General features: G+C 40.4%; 1 protein-coding gene across 3 annotated transcripts in view; it reads right to left on the bottom strand.

Annotated features, from left to right (window-relative positions):
- Fam81b (family with sequence similarity 81 member B) overlaps positions 1-18,147 on the bottom strand; it is a 78,096-nt gene continuing 59,949 nt past the window's right edge. For all 3 annotated transcript variants that reach the window (XM_021180658.3, XM_085830944.1, XM_085830945.1), the window contains 3 exons: positions 5,987-6,122; positions 3,687-3,882; positions 1-432 (listed from right to left, as the gene is read on the bottom strand). In XM_021180658.3, the coding sequence (XP_021036317.1) occupies positions 299-432; positions 3,687-3,882; positions 5,987-6,122 (466 nt within the window). In that variant the 3' untranslated portion in view covers positions 1-298. The remainder of the gene's footprint in view (positions 433-3,686; positions 3,883-5,986; positions 6,123-18,147) is intronic.

The following is an 18,147-nucleotide window of genomic DNA, read 5'->3' as shown; positions in this document are numbered from 1 at the left end:
TATTCTTGAACTTACTTTATTCATCAGGTACATGATACAAATTTTGCTTTTCTTACTTGTAGGAAAATAAAAATATAACTATGCATGCATGAAAACAAATTTCTTAATTTTTCATTAAGAAATTAAAGGCATCATGAAGCTTTTTGCTTTATTGTGTCTTTTCCCCCTGGAATGTTGATTTCTTTTAGAGGTGATAAGAAATACCAGAAGTAACATCCTAAAGATATTCACTTTCTTATTCACAACTTTTCCCAACAAACCCTTGCACCAGCTGCTGGAAAAGACAGTGTCTTCAAAGTTACACTTCTTGAAGTTCCACTATTTTACGTTGTAATTTCTTTAGGTCTTTCTGTACTTTATGTTTCTCTAAATCCATTTTTGTTTTCTGTATTTGTTGGAGAGAATTGAGGGAGTCGTGGATTGATTTAAATCCTAGAACAAGAAAGGAGAACAAATGTATTAAAAACAATGCATTGGAGCACCCCTGCCACCAAATGTGCTCTTTAGCAGGACTTCCATAATTGATCAACCTTTAATTCAAAGAACGTTAAATTCCATTAAGACAAATCTAAAAATATACAGATGAATTAGCTTGTAGTAGCTTAACTGGATCTGGCTTTATTATGAATACTTTTCTTTCCCCTCTCTGTAATCATACTGGCTAGTTCAGAGGAACTTTATTTTCTTCTCCAGAGAACCAAATATCCCTATTAAAAAATGGGGAACAGAAGTAAACAGAATTCTCAACTGAAGAAACTTGAAGGGCTGAAAAGCACCTAAAGAAATGTTCAGTATCCTTAGTCATCAGGGAAATGCAAATCAAAGCATCCCTGAGATTCCACCTCACACCATTCAGAATGGCTAAGATAAAAAACTCAGGTGACAGCAGATGCTGGTGAGGATGTGGAGAAAGAGGGACATTCCTCCCATTTGTGGGATTGCAAGCTGGTACAACCACTCTGGAAATCAGTTTTGCGGTTCCTCAGAAAATTGGACATAGTACTACCTGAGGACCCAGCTACTCTGGGTATATGCCACTCCTGGACATATACCCAGAAGATGCTCCAACAGGTAATAAGGATACCTGCTCCACTATGTTCATAGCAGTCTTATTTATAATAGCCAGAAGCTGGAAAGAACCCAGATGCCCCTCAACAGAGGATTGAATATAGAAAATGTGGTACATTTACACAATGGAGTACTACTAAGTTATTAAAAACTATGAATTCATGAAGTTCTTAGGCAAATGGATGTAACTAGAAAATATCATCCTGAGTAAGGTAACCCAATCACAAAAGAACATATATGGTATGCACTCACTGATAAGTGGATATTAGCCCAAAAGCTCAGAATACCCAAGTAAAATTCACGGACCACATGAAACTCAAGAAGAAGGAAGACCAAAGTGTGGGTGCTTCATTCCTTCTTAGAAAGGGGAACAAAATATTCACAGGAGCAAATATGGAGACAAAGTGCAGAGCAGAGACTGAGGGAAAGGCTATCTAGAGACTTCCACTTGGAGAGTCATCCCATATATTCATCAAACTCCAACACTATTGTGGATACTAAGAAATGCATGCTGAAAGGAGCCCATTATAGCTGTCTCCTGAGAGGCCTTGCCAGAGCCTTACAAATACAGAGGTGAATGTGTGCAGCCAGCCATTGGACTGAGTGCAGGGTCCCCAATGGAGGAGTTAGAGAAAGGACTGAAGGAGCTGAAGGGGTTTGCAACCCCATAAACAACAACCAACAGTACAATATCAGGAAGAACAATATCAATCAACCAACCATACTGCCCAGAGCTCCCAGGGACTAAGCCACCAACCAAGGAGTACACATAACTCCAGCTACATATGAAGCAGAGGACAGCCTTGTCAGGTGTCAATGCGAGGAAAGGTCCTTGGTCCTATGATGGTTTGATAGATGCCCCAGTATAGGGGAATCAGCGGCAAGAAGGCTGGCTGGGTGGGTGGAAGAACGCCCTCATAGAAGCAGGGGGACGGGGATGGAATGGTGGGTTACTAGGATGGTGGGAAACCAGGTAAGGGGAAAAATACTTGAAAAGCAAATAAAGAAAAATATCCAATTACACACACACACACATTTCTCTCTGTAGGCGCTGAGAAAAGATTTGTGGGCTTCAAAACAATTCTTGTTACCTCATGAAGTAAGCAGCTTGGGGGAGCTAAAGAGTGACTGTCCTCATCCCTCTTGGGGCTTCCTACCTTTTCTCCTCATGTCTAACCCCTCATGACCATAGGACTGTCAGGCCACAAGCTCAGACCCTACATCCTGAGGAGGTCTGCCACATAGTTGCATATCAACATCTTTTTATTCAAAGCATAAAGGAGTACTCCATTGTAGTCTCTCTTTTTTAGAACCCCCACTTAGTAAAACAAAAACAAAGACTGAAAAAATCTCTTCAATTCCTCCGAAGCAACAATAAGTATAATTAAATAGGAAATGGGTACTGAAATGAAATAGGAAGAGGGTCCCTGGTTGGAGGAGTCATTTGAGTATGGGATATGATACCTGGTCACAGGGTTCACTATTTTAACTTGGCTGTAGGACATGGGGCTATGACTGTAGGAGGTGGGGGTTTTGGCTGTAGGAGGTGGGACTATGGCTGTAGGAGGTGGGGCTATGGCTGTAGGAGGTGGGGCTATGGCTGTAGGAGGTAGGGCTGTGAGGGTTACTTGCTGTAGGCAGCACATTAACTTACGTGCCAAAAACACTGGGTGGAAGGAGGTACCTTCAGTGCATCGCTGTGAGACCAAATTCTTGTGGAATTTACACATATTTTTCTTTTCTTTTTTTTCCAATTTTTTTTTGTTTTTGTTGTTGTTTTGTTTTAAAGACAGGATTTCTCTGTATGGTCCTGGCTGTCCTGGAACTCACTTTGTAGACCAGGCCTGCCTCGAACTCAGAAATCCGCCTACCTCTGCCTCCCAAATGCTGGGATTAAAGGCGTGCACCACCACGACCAGCTTACACATATTTTTCTAAGCCCTGGAGGACACAACAGAGTCCTCCTTTCTCTAATAAAGGAGCCTTGCATTCTTCAGAATTGTGACTCAAGGCAATGGCTACTCCACAGCCCCCATTCCTTCTCCTTCTCTTTGACTTAGATGAGCCTTTCAAATCAATTCTCTTTGAAGTCAGCTCAGCTGGACACTGCTGCCTTTAGCCTCTTAAGAAGAAAAGCAGTTATTACAAGGACTCTGTTAATTCATCTTTTCCTCACTTCTAAAGGTCAAGTTGCCAGGCTGACATCTGTCCAGCACCACTACCTGCGGTTCAATGAGAAGGCCATTTGACTTTGTCTCCTAAGTTTATAATGGAGCCACAAGTCAGGTCTTTGTGAGCCCAAGAGCTTGACATCTTACAAATTTATAATGCAAATATCTTAATTAGTAAAGCATCTCACAGCAATAACAGACCATCTCACAGACATGGTCAAGTGGAATTGAAGAAAGAACATCTACTCATGAATGTACCTTCAGTATTATGCTGACCTTCACAATGGAGGATCCATTGTGGGTGGTGACATTTAGGGAAGCCAGATTAAATGCATGATTATGTCACTAAATGACCAGACCCACTGAAAAGAGACACTTGGGAATGAAGGGGAGAGGAAGGGAGGGAGGGAAGGGAAGGGAAGGGAAAGCCATGTGTTCTTTGCTCACCTGATTGATAGTCATTTTGCATTTTCTCTAGTTCCCCCCAGATCCGCTTCTCTATTTGGCTCATTTTCTTGGACACTTTATTTTCTATGGCCTTCACTTTGTTTACTTCTGCCTCCTGTTTCTGGGAGTTCATAAAATTCTCCAACTTGCTTGAAAGTTGCAGCATTTTTTCTTCCATCTTATTCTCAGATTTTTCCTTAAAATTTAAAAAAAATGAGAGAGAGAGGGAGAGAGACAGACAGACAGACAGACAGACAGACAGACTGTGTGATAACACCCCAAACTAGCAGCGGAATGGATTTATGCTTTGGCTTAAAGAAAGGGCTGTTTTTCTCATGAAGACTATGAACAGTGTGTGCCTCTAACTGTGCTCCTAAGTGTGAGAGTCGATTGCTTAGTGTACTCGATGGTTTTGTGTGTCAACTTGACACAAGCTGGAGTTATCACTGAGAACAGTCTCCCTTGAGGAAATGCCTCCATGAGATCCAGCTGTAAGGCATTTTCTTAATTAGTGATCAAGGGTGGGAGGGCCCATAGTGGGTGGTGTCATCCCTGGGCTGGTAGTCCTGGATTTTATAAGAAAGCAAGCTGAACAAGCCAGTAGAAGCAAGCCAGCAAATAACATTCCTCCATGGCCTCTGCATCAGCTCCTGCTTCCTGTCCTGCTTGAGTTCCTGTCCTGACTTCCTTTGGTGATGAAGAGCAATGCGGAAGTGTAAGCTGAATAAACCTTTTCCTCCCCAACTTGCTTCTTGGTCATGATGTTTTGTGCAGGAATACAAACCCTGACTAAGACATTTAGTTTGACTTTGTCATCTACATGTTATGTAGAGGGGCTGCTATTGCTGTTGTGCCTGGAAGGTTTGGAATTTAGTTTGGATAGTTTTAAATAAGTATCACAAAGGAAGATAACAGATGTATTCCTAAGTGTTACAAATAATCTGTACTCTATAGAACCTTACATCTCCAAGTGGACCCCAGTCAATGAAAATGGTGACTCTCTACTTCAAGCTGTTTGTTTGTTTGTTTCTTTGTTTTTTAAATCCCCTAGGTCATACCCTTCCCCTAGGAGTTCTGATTTAATTGGTGTATGATGCAATGCAGGAATTAGCACAATAGAAATGCTCACCAAGTGATTCTAGGGTGTGAGTGTGGGTACAGTAACAGCCTTAGACCTATGGGCTTTCTACAGAGAATCAGGGAGGACAGACTGGGCACAAATGCCATGACTCCTGTTAGTCTATTTCCTACTGCTTGCTTTAAGAACGGTGGATTCAGTCTCTTTCTTCCCCCTACAATGACCCAGGATCACCCACTACTGCTTATAAATGGTAGAGGGCTTTGAGTACTTTAGGAGTTGAAGAACTAGCAGGCTCACTTGGCAGCCATGAATCTAACGAAGACTTTGCTAGTCATAGCAACAACAAAGCTTCTACCTCATTCAGGTATGTGCAGACTCATGTGTGGGCTAGAGACATTGTTACTGTGTTACTGAACGAAGTTCTCAAGACATCTTTTCTGTACAGTCTTTATGGGAGGCAGCCATGGGCTATCCCTTCTTGGAGGACTTGGGGTTCCAGTAGCAATGAGAGAATCTGGAAGGCCACACATAGGTGTGTTTCTCATTATGCCCCATCAGCCTCACTCTGAAAACTGGGACTTGCTTCACAGGGTACGATCTAGAAAAGAGTTCTTAAACCTTTGGATCTATGCCAGGCATGGTGGGGCATACCTTTGATCTCAGCACTAAGGAGGTAGAGAGAGACAGGCAGATCTCTGTGAACTCCAGGCCTGCCTGATCTACATAGCAAGTTCCACAATAACCAGAGCTCCATAGTAAGATCCTGTCTCAAAAACAAAAACAAAACGACAATAACAGATAACTCTGCATCTAGTTATAGATCTCAAATAGGGTAAATTTCTTGTCTTCCGGAAGCTTTTAAACTGCCATGAGGTCAAGCGTCACCTAGGAAACTTGTCTAGAGCCCCAGATCCCTACAGGAGAGCTCCAGAGAAGATTCCTTGGGCTGAGAGTGGTTTGTTATTGTTGCTGCTGCTGCTCTTCCTCCTCCCGTTCTTGAAAAAGAAAATGTTTTCAAATTATTTTGGAACAGGGAGAGCATATTCTAAGAAATGTAGGTTCCCACATCTGGAGAGGCGATTCCTGGACCAGAGGCAGGCCCTGGACTCCTACAGAGGTGTTAAAATAGAAGCACTCGCCCATGCAGCAGAGATTCCTGTCACTGCTGGGGGCAGCCACCATGCACTGCTGTTAGCCTCATGACACAGGAGCGCCTTACCAGCTTTTCCTGCACAACCTTCAGACACTCATTCATGTGGCTCAGGTGGTCTTTTCTGTACTTGATAAACTGGTTTTCGGTCCATTTTTGATTGGTTTCAACTTCTTCATATATATTTGTAGAAAGTGAGTTAAATCTAAGGGAAAACATTTTAATAAGTGAATTTAATAAATCTATAAATAAATACATGTAAATATAAATAAAATTAATAAATTTAAAAATTTATCATCAAGAACATATAATAGCGTAATGTCTCCGGGCCTGAGCATCTTAGGAGGTGTGGGTCCTGCCCGAGGCTGGAGTCCAGGCCAGCCACTTTCAGCAGCCTTTTGTGAACCTCAGAATGCAAACCTACACGGTGGCAGGTATATGGTAAGCGTACTGATAATTTTCTCATACAGAAATGCATATGTATCCATGTGGAAATCCCCTCAAGGCTTGAAGTTCTCTGTGTGAGGGAAAGAAATGCTCAAGTCATTTTGCAGTGGAGACTGACAAGTTTTCTGTAAAGAGCCAGATTGCAAGTATTTCAGGCCCTATAGCTTGAATGCTGCTACCGTCATAGGAGAGTAGCCATAAACAACACAAATAGCATAGTTCTGCTCTGTTCAAACTCTCTGTATACCCAGAGTCAAATTTCACAAAATATTTATAGGTCATGTAGTATACTTTTTAAAAAAAAAATTACTCAAAAGTATAAAATGCATCACCTTCAGTCAGACTCAACTGCTTCAGTTTTCTGGCCCTTGCTTTACAAGATCCACCTGAAGCAAGGAGAAGAGCAAAAGGGACTGACAATGTCATTAGAGGAAGGTGGGGGCAAGGCCCAAATGTACCTCAGCCGAGCAGTGTCTAAGGTGTAGCTTTGGGTAATGTGTGCCCTGGGAAAATCATCAAAACCCTCTCCTTTCCACTGGTGGATCTGAGTGGATGGTTTTGTGCCAAGTCACTCACACGGCAAAACGAAGAACCCAAACCACCAACCCTGAAGTGAAGAATACACAGAAAGGGATTGCTGGCTGTTGTGATGAAGTATACGATCATCAGATAACAACAGAAGGTTTGAACAAATGGGAGTGAATACTGTTTCAGAGGTTAAAAGCATTGTAAACAGGCAGAGTTGACATAAAATGTCCCTGTGGAGTGTCTCAGTGGCACAAAGGGGAATTATATTTGAATTGACAGAGAAGTAAATCTGAGAAGGAGAGAGAGAAATTGTGGAAGTGTGTGAGTAGTCCCTAATACGGCAATTTCAAATTCCTATTTGGAACAGGCCATAATATTAGACTGACAGGAATGATATGTGGTGTCACTGATGATAAAATCCTTCTCAATGAATAGTGCTGACAAAGCAATAATTGCTCTGATATTCTTCTGACAAAATTAGGTACAGATTATATTATTAATCCTTCAAAATCACTTAAGATGTGAGGGACTCATGGCACATACGTATATCTTTCTGGCTGTCATGAAAAGTATTTGGATTCATATTAGCAAATGGAAATGTCGGCTGAGTATCTTAGCATACAACTATAATCCCAGTACTTGCCTGCAGATGCAGGATTGTTCACAGGTCAAGGCAAGTCTGGTCTACTTATTAACCTGTAGACTAGACAGGGTTGCAGACTGAAATGTTGTCTCAAAACAAAAGAGAAGTGAGGTGGAAGGAAAAGGAGAGAGAAAAACCACCTCAAAATAGGTGCAATAAAGTAATTTCTATATACAACAGTGGCTGTAAACTGCAGAGGATATTGAGTAATGTCTGAAGACAATTTTCACTGTCAACACTGGGAGGCACTATTGACATTTAGTGTACAGGCTATGGTGGCTATTGCACATCCTCCTGATGCATACAGCCAAGATCATGCAACCAAGCCATCAGTAATGTTAGAGGTGACAAACCCTGACTTGCATCACATAGGCAAGGACTGGAGAAAGTAAGATAATTAAAGTCCGATCTTCATCACATCTAAATTTTCTCACATTAGTTTTTGACACCAACATAAACTGTATCTTGATTTAGCTGAGTTCCTTGTCATTAAAGAACACGAAATCAGTTTCTTTTCTTGTTTTTAACAGTGTCATGACTCCCAATCACCCATGAAAATGTCTAATTGCTGTTAGATCTCAGACAAATAAGTTCAATGAGTGTTGTGTGGGCAGTGCTATTTGGATCAACACTTTCCTCTTTGCGGACTGCTTCTTTTGTTGCTCTTGTTCTCCATTCATTCAGACTTACTTCTCTGTTGAGTAACCCTTTTAACTTGAGTTGAGTAACAGGAGTTTTAACAAGAGTTGAATAACTCCTGTGAAGGAGGACCCTTTACCTAATGTGATATTCACTTGCATCTTCATTGTTATGAAGAGACACCATGGCCAACACAACTCTTATAAAAGAAAGTATTTAATTGGAGGCTTGGCTATTATCATAGTGCCAGGGAACAACATGGTGGCACACATGGTACTGGAGCAGTAGCTAACAGTCACATCATGATCCATGGGTAGGAACAGAGAGGGGAGCTGGAAGGGGAGAGGGAGGGGATGGATGGGGGGGAAGGAGAGAGATCTGGGCCTGGTATGGGCTTTTGAAACCTCAAAGCCCATGCCTAGTGACACACTTTCTCCATCAAAGCCACGCCTTCTATTCCTTCCCAAACAGTTCCACTAACTGCAGACCAAGTATTCAACGTTTGAGCTCTTGCATCATCCTCATTCAAACCACCAGGCCTCATTTGTCAAAAGTTAAGTGGGCATAGCTTTGCCATTTTATTTCTAGGTTCTCTTTTCTATTGCAGTGGTCTATTGGTCCATTTTTGTATCAAAATCAAGTTGTCTTTATTACTATAACTCTATGTAGTATTATTTGAGGTCAGGTAGTATAAATCTCAAACATTGTTTTCATTCCTTGGGATAGCTTTGGCTACTTATGGTGTGTGTGTGTGTTTGTGTTGGGTTTTTGTAGTTCCATATAAATTCTTGTATTTGTCCTATACCTGTGAAATGTGACTTAGAAGTTTTGAATCTGAATATGTTTAATATTGATTTGGGTAGTATAGACATTTTTATAATATTTATTCTACCTACCTAGGAGCATGAAATAGTTTTCCATCATTTAGTATCTTCTGTGATTTCCTTTTTTAATATATTGAAATTTTTGTTGTAAATGTCTTTCACTTCTCTAGTTAGATATTTTCCTAAATGCTTAATCTTGGGAGGAAATGTTTTAAATTGAAAAAAAATTCCCATGCAATAAATCCTGATCATCGTAGCCCCTCCCCCAACATCTCCCAAGTCCTCTCCACCTTCCCATCCACTCAATTCCAAGCCCCCCTCTCAAACAAGCAAAACGAAATAACAACAGCAGCAAATCCATAACCCTTCCACATACACACACACACACACACACACATTCCACAAAAGTACAAAATTGGAAACCATAATATACCAGCAAAAGGCCATGAAAATAAAAACAAAACAAAACGCTCAGACAAGGCAATACAGGACAAAATTCTAACACAGTGCCATTTGTTTTTTTTTTTTTGTTGGCCTTCTACTGCTAGGCAGGGGGCCTACACTAACATGAGGATAATGCATCCAGTAAGTTTTCTCCAATAAATGAATAACTCATTTTTTCATTTGCAAGTGGTTTTCAATTGGAGATAGCTTCTTGATTAGGGATGGGAGATGTGTCTGCTTCCCCTCTCAGTTCTGGGACCCAGTCTGAATTGAACCTGTGCAAGTCCTGTGCATGCTGACATAGTATGTGTGAGTTAATATATGTGCCATATCTATTGTTTCCTCAGTGTCTTCCATCCCCTCTGGCTCTTAAAATCCTTTTACCTTTTCTTCCACATATTTTTCTGACCTCTGAGGTGAGAAGTTTAATGAAGACATCCCATTAGGTCCGAGTGTGCCAAGGTCTCTCACTCTCTGTTGTGAGTCTCTGTGCTAGTTCTCATCTTACTGAAGGAGAATTTTTTTTTTTTTGATGATGGCTCTAGCTCCTTCATTGGGGACCCTGTGCTCCATCCATGGATGGCTGTGAGCATCCACTTCTGTATTTGTCAGGCACTAACAGAGCCTCTCAGGAGACAGCTTTATCAAGTTCCTGTCAGCAAGCTCTTGTTGGCATCTGCAATAGTGTCTCGGTTTGGTGGTTGTTTCTGGGATAGATCCCCAGGTGGGGCAGTCTCTGGATGGCCATTTCTTCAGTCTCTTCTCTGAACTTGCTCTCTGTAACTCCTTTCAGAAAAACCAAATAACCCTATTAAAAAATAGGGTACAAAGCTAAACAGAATTCTCAACTGACGAATACCAAGTGGCTACGAAGCACCTGAAAAAATGTTCAACATCCTTAATCATCAGGGAAATGCAAAAAAACAACCCTGAGGTTCTACCTCACACAAGTCAGAATGGCTAAGATAAAAATCTCAGGTGACAGAAGATGCTGGAGAAAGAGGAAAACTCCTCCATTGCTGGTGGGACTGCAAGCTGGTACAACCACTCTGGAAATCAGTTTGGCAGTTCCTCAGAAAATTGGACATAGTTCCACCAGAAGATCCAGCTACACCACTCCTGGGCATATACCCAGAACATACTCCAACTTGTAATAAGGTCATATGCTCCAATATGTTCATAGCAGCCTTATTTATAATAGTTAGTAGCTGGAAAGAACCCAGATATCCCTCAACAGAAGAATGAATACAGAAATGTGGTACGTTTACACAATGGAGTACTACTCAGCTATTAAAAACAATGAATTTATGAAATTCTTAGACAAATGGATGGATCTAGAGGATATCATCCTAAGTGAGGTAACCCAATCACAAAAGAACACACATGATATGCACTCACTGATAAGTGGATATTAGCCCAGAAGCTCAGAATACCCAAGATACAATTTGCAAAACATGAAACTCAAGAAGGAAGACCAAAGTGTGGATACTTCAATCCTTCTTAGAAGGTGGAACAAAATACCCATCGAAGGAGTTGCAGAGACGAATTTCAGAGCAGAGACTAAAGGAATAACCATCTAGAGACTGCCCCACCTGGGGATCTATCCCAGAAACAATCATCAAACCCAAACACTATTGTGGATGCCAACAAGTGCTTGCTGACAGGAGCCTGATATAGCTGTCTCCTGAGAGGCTCTGCCAGTGCCTGACAAATACAGAAGTGGATGCTCACTGTCATCCATTGGACGGAGCACCGGGTCCCCAATGAAGGAGCTAGAGAAAGTACCCAAGGAGCTGAAGGGGTTTGCAGCCCCCTAGGATGAACAACAGTATGAACTAACCAGTTCCCCCAGAGCTCCCTGGGACTAAACCACCAATCAAAGAGAACACATGGTGGGACTCATGGCTCTAGCTGCATATTTAGCAGAGAATGGCCTAGTCAGTTATCAATGGGAGCAGAGGCTCTTGGTCCTGTGAAGATTCTATGCCCCAGTATAGGGGAATGCCAAGGACCAGGAAGTTGGAGTGAACTGCCAAGGAAGTTGGAGTGGATGGGTAGAGGAGCAGAGTCCGGGGGGTGGGGGAATAGGGAATTTCGGAGGGGAAACCAGGAAAGGCGATAACATTTGAAATGTAAATAAAGAAAATATCTAATTAAAAAAAAAGAAAAAAAGTATTTCTTATTATGCAGCCTTCACTTACTATATGAGAAGTAGATGCATTCTATTCTTGTAATACTTAATTACATCTGTCTAGCATAGCAAGTAAGACCATTTTTGAAAACTTTCTTCCTAAAATTATTTAAATCAAATCAGGAATTCTATAGACTCATTAATTCAGCTAAATAGCATCACTCCATGAGAGTTCATCTTTATGTTAGGGATTATTATACTAATTTAATAATTGACAGGAAAGGCATATCATCTGCAAGAAGCAATCCTGAGATGAAGTCTCTTTGGAACCTTGCCATCGAGCTCACCAAATGAAGACCAACCAAAAACATGATGGGCCACCTCCAGGAAGGTCACCTGCTAGCCTTAGCCTATCCTAGTTGGCTCCTGACAAGTTACCCTGTGCTAACATACAAAGACTCAACAAAAAACAAAAACAAAAAAACAAAAACAAACAAAACAAAAAAAGAGAAAATTACAGACCAATTTCTCTTATGAATAATAGATACAAAGATACTCAGTAAAATACTTGCAAACCAAGTGCAAAAACATTTCAAAAAGATCATCCACCATGATCAAGTAGCTTCATCCCAGAGACGCACAGATGGTTCAATATAGAGAAATCAATAGATGTCATCCACCATATAAGCAAAATGAATGAACAAAATCACATGACCACCTTATTAGATGCTGAAAAAGCCTTTGACAAAATCCAACACTGTTGTATGATAATGGAGTTAGAAACTCCTACAGTTGATAAACGCTTTCAGCAAAGTACTTTGAGTTGAGTTTTAATGTAATCAAGTCTTGTGCACTGGGAATTGTATTACACCAGGAAACTATTTTCCAAATTGTACTGCATTTAAATAAACTGGCAATAAACCACTTGTCACCAGGCTCCCAAAGTTTAATCCAGGCCAAGTCAGGCTGAAGCAAGTTCTGATTCTTATCTCTTTGTGGGTGTTTCCCTGCCTGCCATGACACCTGCAGGGACCCTTTCACAATGACACTCAACCATGTTTGCACTGTTGTCTTCATAAGAGGTAGCACTTGGAAACAGTCTAGATGCCCCTCAACAGAAGAGTGGATAACGAAAATGTGCTCCATTTGCACAATGGAGTACTGTTCACATGTTTAAAAGAAATCATGAAATTTGCAGGCAAATGTGTGGAACTAGAAAAAAAATCATGCTGAGTGAGATATAGCGAATCCAGAAAGATAAATATGATATGTATTCGCTTATATTTGTAAACTCACTATTAAATAAATGATAACCAAGCTACACTCATAAACCCAGAGAGGATAAGCATAGAGGAGAGGGCTAGGCCAGACACATAGATCTCTCCTGGAGGCAGAAGTAGAATAGATTTTATGGATAGAATAGAGCCTTGGAGGATGACAGAGAGGGACAAGAATGGGAGGATCTGGTGAGAAAGGAGTACTGAAGGATGGATGGAGATGAAGGACATTTAAGAGGCTATATGGGAACCAACTGCAATGGACAGTAACAAAATAACCCTAATTATGTCGTGCTATACTCATAGATCAGTGCTCTAAAAAATGAAGTTAAAATTTTTGCAGAAAGATTGATGGACTTAGAATGTATATTATTAAGCAAATTTACACAGTCTCAAAAAGAAATTAATTGCATTCTCCCATATGCAGAATCTAGCCAATAATGTATGCATATGTGTAAAAAATGTATATATGATACAACACAATATAAAGAAAAAGGAGCAAGAATGTAAATATATGGGAGTGAGGAAGAACAAACTTCAGGTAATAGACACAGGCTATGAAAAACTCTGAAAGCTAATTGTTTGACTAGTTCTGTCGTGGAGCATCCAGTTTCTAGATGCTGTCATAGAATTTGTGGTTTTGATAGTAGATACATGAATAAAATACATTCAACACCGAGAGTGCAAAAGTTAATGAGCAGTCCCACAGCTTCTGTTCTGCTAGTCTATTCTAACTGTGCTGCAGGCCACTAAAACATATAGACTTTGGGTCTGGTTAATTTTGCTGTGCTATATTTTTACTTATTTTTAAGTTCTTTTTAATAATAAGGATTATAAATTAAAAGGTAAAATACAAATGGTCAGAAAAAAAACTTGTCAAGCTATTTAGAAACCTAATATGCTTTGACTTTCATCTTCTTTTTCTCCATGTCTGGGGGAAGGATTAATTGTTATGATTTACAGAGACTTTAGGATCACCTTTGCTTGTAATGAATGCGAGCATTTGTTCTCTTATCACATATACAGTATGGATGTCTCTCTGAACAAGAAAACACTAACTATACCCAAGTACTATCTTCTTTAAGGGTGTGTTGCTAATTGAATTTCTGAAATTAAAATAAATACAGAAACACAATTACTACTGTGACTCTTTTGTTACAAGGCCAGCCTTCAATCAGAGAATGACTTTCCTGATAACATTAGAAATCAGATTACATCTGCTAGTAATAAGTTAAAACAGAAAGGCCTTTTTAAAAGCATTTTTTTCTTCAAAGAAAAAGTAAAATAAGTTTGTAAATCTTTGCTTAGAATTTTCTCTAAGAATATGGACATGATTTACACTAATTCTGTAGATTATATAACTAGTGGTTAAAATATAATATTAATTTATTTTATGAATTTACAGTTTATTTACCAGATCATCAAGTCTAGTGTAGTGGTAGTTCAACCAGGATTAGGTAGGTGGGTAGGTAGATGATAGATAGCTAGATAGGCAGATAGATAAATAGACAGACAGACAGTGTGATGGCTTGTATATGCTTGGCCCAGGGAATGGCACTATTAGTAGGTGTGGCTTGTTGTGTCACTGTAGGCATGGGCTTTAAAACCCTCATCCTAGCTACCTGGAAGCCAGTCTCCTCCTAGCAGCCTTCAGATGAAGATGGAGAACTCTCAGCTCGACCTGCACCATGCCTGCCTGGACGCTGCAATGCTCCTGTCTTGACGATAATGGACTGAAACCTTGAACCTATAAGCCAGCCCCAATTAAATGTTGTCCTTTATAAGAGTTGCCTTGGTCTTGGTGTCTGTTCACAGCAATAAAACCCTAACTAAATCAGATAGATACTATCAGGCAGACAGACTGGTAGGTAGATCGTCCTTAAAAATGTTTTTTTTTTTTGTTTGTTTGTTTGTTTGTTTTAAGACAAAAGCCAGATTTTCAGTTATGGTCAGAGTCCTTAGGACAATGCAGGCTATTCATTTTGGTGTTGTTTAATTTCTATATAGATGAAACAAGGCTAAATTTCACACTCAGGGTAATTCTAGGGAGACTTAATTGGAAATTGAAGGCAGAACAGAGGCTGGCACAGAGCTGTAGTGAAGACTAATGATGCAAATGCCTAGGTTGCATACTTCAACTCTCCGTTCTAAATCAGTGTTACCCAGGCCACTCATGACCCCAGTGCAGTTCCATGCCAGAATTATTCAATGGCCAGTTTTAGAAGATTTGAAGATTTTTTTTTAATTTAGTCTTCTTTCTTTTTTTCTTTCTTTCTTTTTTTCTTTCTTCCTTTCTTTCTTTCTTTTTCTTTCTTTCTTTCTTTCTTTCTTTCTTTCTTTCTTTCTTTCTTTCTTTCTTTCTTTCTTTCTTTCTTCTTTCTTTCTTTCTTTCTTTCTTTCTTTCTTTCTTTCTTTCTTTCTTTCTTTCTTTCTTTCTTCTCTCTCTTCCTCCCTCCCTCTCCCTCTCCTCTCTCTCTCTCTCTCTCTCTCTCTCTCTCACACACACACACACACACACTCCAGATTTTATTCCTCTCCGAGTCCATTCTCCAACTGTTCCACATCCCATACCTCCTCCCCTCCCCTGTCTCCATGAGGATGTCCCCACCCTCCACCCCACTCCACCAGACCTCTAAACGCCCTGGGGCCTCCAGTCTCTTGAGAGTTAGGTACATCTTCTCTGATTGAACCCACACCCTGCAGTCCTCTGATGTATGTGTGTTGGGGCCCTCATATCTACTGGTGTATGTTGCCTGTTTGGTGGTTCAGTGTCTGAGAGATCTCAGGAGTACAGGTTAGTTGAGATTGCTGGTCCTCCTACAGCACCGCCCTTCTTCAGCTTCTTCCTGCTTTTCCCTAATTCAACCACAAGGGTCAGCAGCTTCTGTCCATCGATTGGGTGCAAATATCTGCATCTGACTCTTTCAGCTGCTTGTTGGTTTTTTTCAGAGGACAGTCATGGTAAGTCCCTTTTTGTGAGTGCTCCATAGCCTCAGTAATAGTGTCAGGTCTTGAGCTGGATCCCACTTTGGGCCTGTCACTGGACCTTCTTTTCCTTAGGCTTCTCTCCATTTCCATCCCTGTAATTCTTCAAACAGGAACAATTATGGGTCACAGTTTTGACAGTGGGACGGTGACCCCCTCCTTCACTTGGTGCCTTGTCTTCCTACTTGAGGTGGGGTCTTTAAGTTCCCTTTCCTTACTTTTGGGCATTTCATCTACGGTCCCTCCTTATGAGTCCTCTTACCTCCAAGGTCTCTGGTGCATTCTAGAGGGTCCTCCCAACCTCCTACCTCCTGAGGTTGCCTATTTCCATTCTTTCTTCTGGCCCTCAGGGCTTCTGTCCTTTTCCCTCACCTAATACCATATCTGGTTCCCCTCCGACCCCCATCCACATTCCCTCCCAGGACCCTACTCTCCCACCCCCCTTGTGATTGCTTTCTTCTCCCTCCCAAGTGGGACTTAGTTGTCCTTACTTGGGCGCTTTAGCTTGTTGACCTTTTTGAATTCTGTGGACTATATCTTGGGTGTTCTGTACTTTTGTTGTGCTAATATCCACTTATTAGTGAGTATATAACATGTATGTACTTTTGGGTCTGAGTTACCTCACACACATGATATTTTCTAGTTCCATCCATTTGCCTCCAAAACTCAGGATGTTCTTGTTCTTAATAGCTGAATAGTAGTCCACTGTGTAAATGAACCATATTTTCTGTATCCATTTTTCTGTCCTGGGACATCTGGGTTGTTTCCAGCTTCTGGCTATCACAAACAAGGCCACTGTGAACACAGAGGAACACATGCCCCTGTGGCATGGTGGGGCATCTTTTAAGTATATTCCCAAGAGTGGTATAGCTGGGTCTTCAGGTAGATCTATTTTCTATTTTCTGAAGAAACTCCAGATTGATTTCCAGAGAGGTTATACTAGTTTGTAATCCCACCAGCCATGGAAAAGTGTTCCTCTTTCCCGAGATCCTCGCCAACATGTGTTGTCACCTGAGGTTTTGATCTTAGCCGTTCTGACTGGTATAAGGTGGAATCTTAGGGTCATTTGATTTGGATTTCTCTGATCACTAAAGACTTTGAACATTTCTTTAGGTGCTTCTCAGCCATTCTAGATTCCTCTGTTATAAACTCTCAGTTTAGTTCTATACCTCAGTTTTTGATTGGGTTGTTTGTTTGGTTGGTTGGTTTTTTGGTTAGCTTCTTGAGTTCTTTATATATTTTGGATATTATCCCTCTATCAGATGTGGGGTTAGTGAAGATTTTTTCCCAATCTGTAGGTTGCTGATTTGTCTATTGACTATGTCCTTTGCCTTACAGAAGCTTTCCAGTATCATGAGGTTCTATTTATCAATTCTTGATCTTAGAGCATGAGCCATTGGAGTTCTGTTTAGGAAATTTCTCCCTATGCCAATGAGTTCAAGGCTCTTTCCCACTTTCTCTTCTATTAGATTCAGTGTATCTGGTCTTATGTTGAGGTCCTTGATCCACTTGTACTTGAGCTTTGTGCAAGGTGACAAATATGGGTCTATTGTCATTTTTCTACATACAGTTAGACCAGCACCATTTATTGAACATGCTCTATTTTTTCCATTGTATATTTTTAGATTCTTTGTCAAACATCAAGCAAGTGTGTGGTTTTATTTCTTGTTTTTCAATTATGTTCCATTGATCAATGTGTCTATTGCTGTACCAGTAGCATGCAGTTTTTATTACTATTGCTCTGCAGTAAAGATTGAGGTCAGGGATGGTGATTTCCCCAGATGGTGATTTCTTTTATTGTTAAGAATTATTTTTGCTATTTTGGGTCTTTGGCCTTTACAGATGAATTTGAGAATTGCTCTTTCCATGTCTTTGAAGAATTGTGTTGGGATTTTGATGGGGATTGCATTGAATTTCTACATTGCCTTCGGTAGGATGGCCATTTTCACTATATTAATTCTGTCAATCAATGAGCATGGGAGATCTCCATTTTCTGAGATTTTCTTTGATTTCATTCTTGAAAGACTTAGAGTTACTGTCATACAGGTCTTTAACTTGGTTGGTTATAGTTACCCCAAGATATTTTATATTATTTGTGGCTATTGTAAAAGGAGTTGTTTCCTTAATTTCTTTCTCAGCCTGTTTATCATTTGTATAAAGGAAGTCTACTGATTTATTTGAGTTAATTTTATATCTGGTCACTTTGCTGAAGTTGTTTATCAGCTAGAGAAGTTCTCTGATAGAATTTTTTGGTTGGTTGTGTATACTGTCGTATTATCTGCATATAGTGATGCCTTTATTTCTTCTTTGCC

This window comes from Mus caroli, unplaced genomic scaffold (assembly GCF_978045245.1).
Source record: "Mus caroli unplaced genomic scaffold, Mus_caroli_1 scaffold_15, whole genome shotgun sequence".
In the NCBI taxonomy this organism is placed as follows: domain Eukaryota; kingdom Metazoa; phylum Chordata; class Mammalia; order Rodentia; family Muridae; genus Mus; species Mus caroli.
Note: the sequence above shows the minus strand (reverse complement) of the source record. Positions and strands in the feature narration are given on the sequence as shown.